Source organism: Aotus nancymaae, unplaced genomic scaffold, assembly GCF_030222135.1.
Source record: "Aotus nancymaae isolate 86718 unplaced genomic scaffold, 86718_ANA_hifiasm-v0.15.2.pri h1tg000059l, whole genome shotgun sequence".
Taxonomy (NCBI): Eukaryota; Metazoa; Chordata; class Mammalia; order Primates; family Aotidae; genus Aotus; species Aotus nancymaae.
The window spans coordinates 7,354,752-7,356,658 of NW_026988473.1; the positions used below are offsets into that span (position 1 = coordinate 7,354,752).

The 1,907-nt window shown below is 37.7% G+C and overlaps 1 protein-coding gene across 1 annotated transcript; it reads left to right on the forward strand.

The window, feature by feature from the left end:
* The first annotated feature begins 560 nt into the window (after nt 1–560).
* On the forward strand, nt 561–1,519 carry LOC135270161 (olfactory receptor 8U3-like). Its single transcript, XM_064365482.1, is given in 2 exon segments — nt 561–642; nt 645–1,519. Coding segments are annotated over 2 exon segments (957 nt in total).
* Nucleotides 1,520–1,907: the final 388 nt, after the last annotated feature.

Consider the following 1,907-nt stretch of genomic DNA (forward strand, 5'->3'; position numbering starts at 1 on the left):
TTCTTTCAGCTTCTATATCACAAATTACCTATTCTGTATAAATGTGGGAAGGGATATAGCAAAGTGAATAGTTGATGGCAGCTATAAAATTATTTTGATACATTTTTAATATATTTTATGGAAGCATGCACAAAACTGAAAAATAAGGAAATATAAATGTGGTCACTTCTATAAATTCAGTATTTTTGTGCTGCTATAATTATATATACATGGAAAATATAAAAGATTTTTAATGGCAGCAAAAACACTGAAATATTAGCGCCAGTTGTCTCAAGTGGTTTCATACTACATAATTTTAACCAACATTATCTCTTATTTTCTAAAATTACAAAGCAAAATAATTCTTAAGAAGACTATTCTGCAAGTAAAAGGCTCCCCTCCCTCAGGCAAGATTGGTCTCTGTCATTAGAAAGGTAAGACGTATGTTTTTGCCCACTTGATGATATGATTCAAGGCAAGAAGATAACAATGATCACCTTTACCCATCACTGACAGGGAATATGAGAAGTATCATTATCATTCTTTAACTGCAACAAAATCTACAAAACCTGTTAGGATAAATGGCTGAAGTTAATATCACTTATGTCACTGAATTCATTCTGAAAGGAATTACCGACGGACCAGAGCTTCAGGCCCCATGCTTTGGGTGTTTTTAGTTATCTATCTGGTCACAGTGTTGGGCAATCTTGGGTTGATTACCTTAATCAGGATTGATGCTCGAATCCACACTCCTATGTACTATTTTCTCAGCCACCTGGCCTTTGTTGACTTTTGTTACTCCTCTGCTATTACACCGAAGATGATGGTGAATTTTGTTGTGGAACGCAACATCATTCTTTTCCATGCTTGTGCAACCCAACTGGGTTGTTTTCTCACCTTTATGATCACGGAGTGTTTCCTTTTAGCCTCCATGGCCTACGATCGCTATGTCGCCATCTGTAGTCCCCTGTATTATTCAACACTGATGTCAAGAAGAGTCTGCATTCACTTGGTGGCAGTTCCGTATGTGTACAGCTTCCTAGTTGCCCTCTTCCACACCATTATCACTTTCCGTTTGACTTACTGTGGCCCCAACGTAATTAATCATTTCTATTGTGATGACCTCCCCCTCTTAGCTCTGTCCTGCTCAGACACACACGTGAAAGAAATTCTGATTTTTGCCTTTGCTGGCTTTGACATGATCTGTTCCTCTTCCATTGTCCTCACCTCCTACATCTTTATTATTGCCGCCATCCTAAGGATCCACTCTACTCAGGGGCGACACAAGGCCATTTCCACCTGCAGCTCGCATATGGTGACTGTTACTATCTTCTACAGCACGTTGATCTTTATGTACCTACAGCCCAAATCAAACCACTCTCTGGACACAGACAAGATGGCTTCTGTATTTTACACAGTGGTGATCCCCATGTTAAACCCCCTAATCTATAGTCTAAGGAACAAAGAAGTGAAAGATGCCTCAAAGAAAGCCTTCAATAAAGGTTGTGAAAACTTGCAGATCTTAATATTAAGAAAATAATAATAAAACTTTATTAAATAGAAGCAGGAAATCAATTAAACTTTTTCTTGTAATTATTTCCCAATGAACTGAAAACATAGCTGTTACTTTAGTAGACCTTGACATTTTCTACAAGGGTCCAGGCAGATCATAAAAAATAAGTATGAATTAAAGCATCCAATTCAGGCCATCACAGTCTTGGCAGACCACTGAAATCATGCTCAAATACAAACACAGACACACTCATATATGCAAACACTCGTAGGTGTATTCCAAGCAAAGACAGCAGCATCTTGTTGTTAAGAGTTTGGGATTCTGAAATAAGACTGAGTTTGAATACAATTTCCTTCATATTAGCTCTGCAACCTTAGAAAATTGGGCTAAATTATGTGTAACTTTGTTTCCAAGT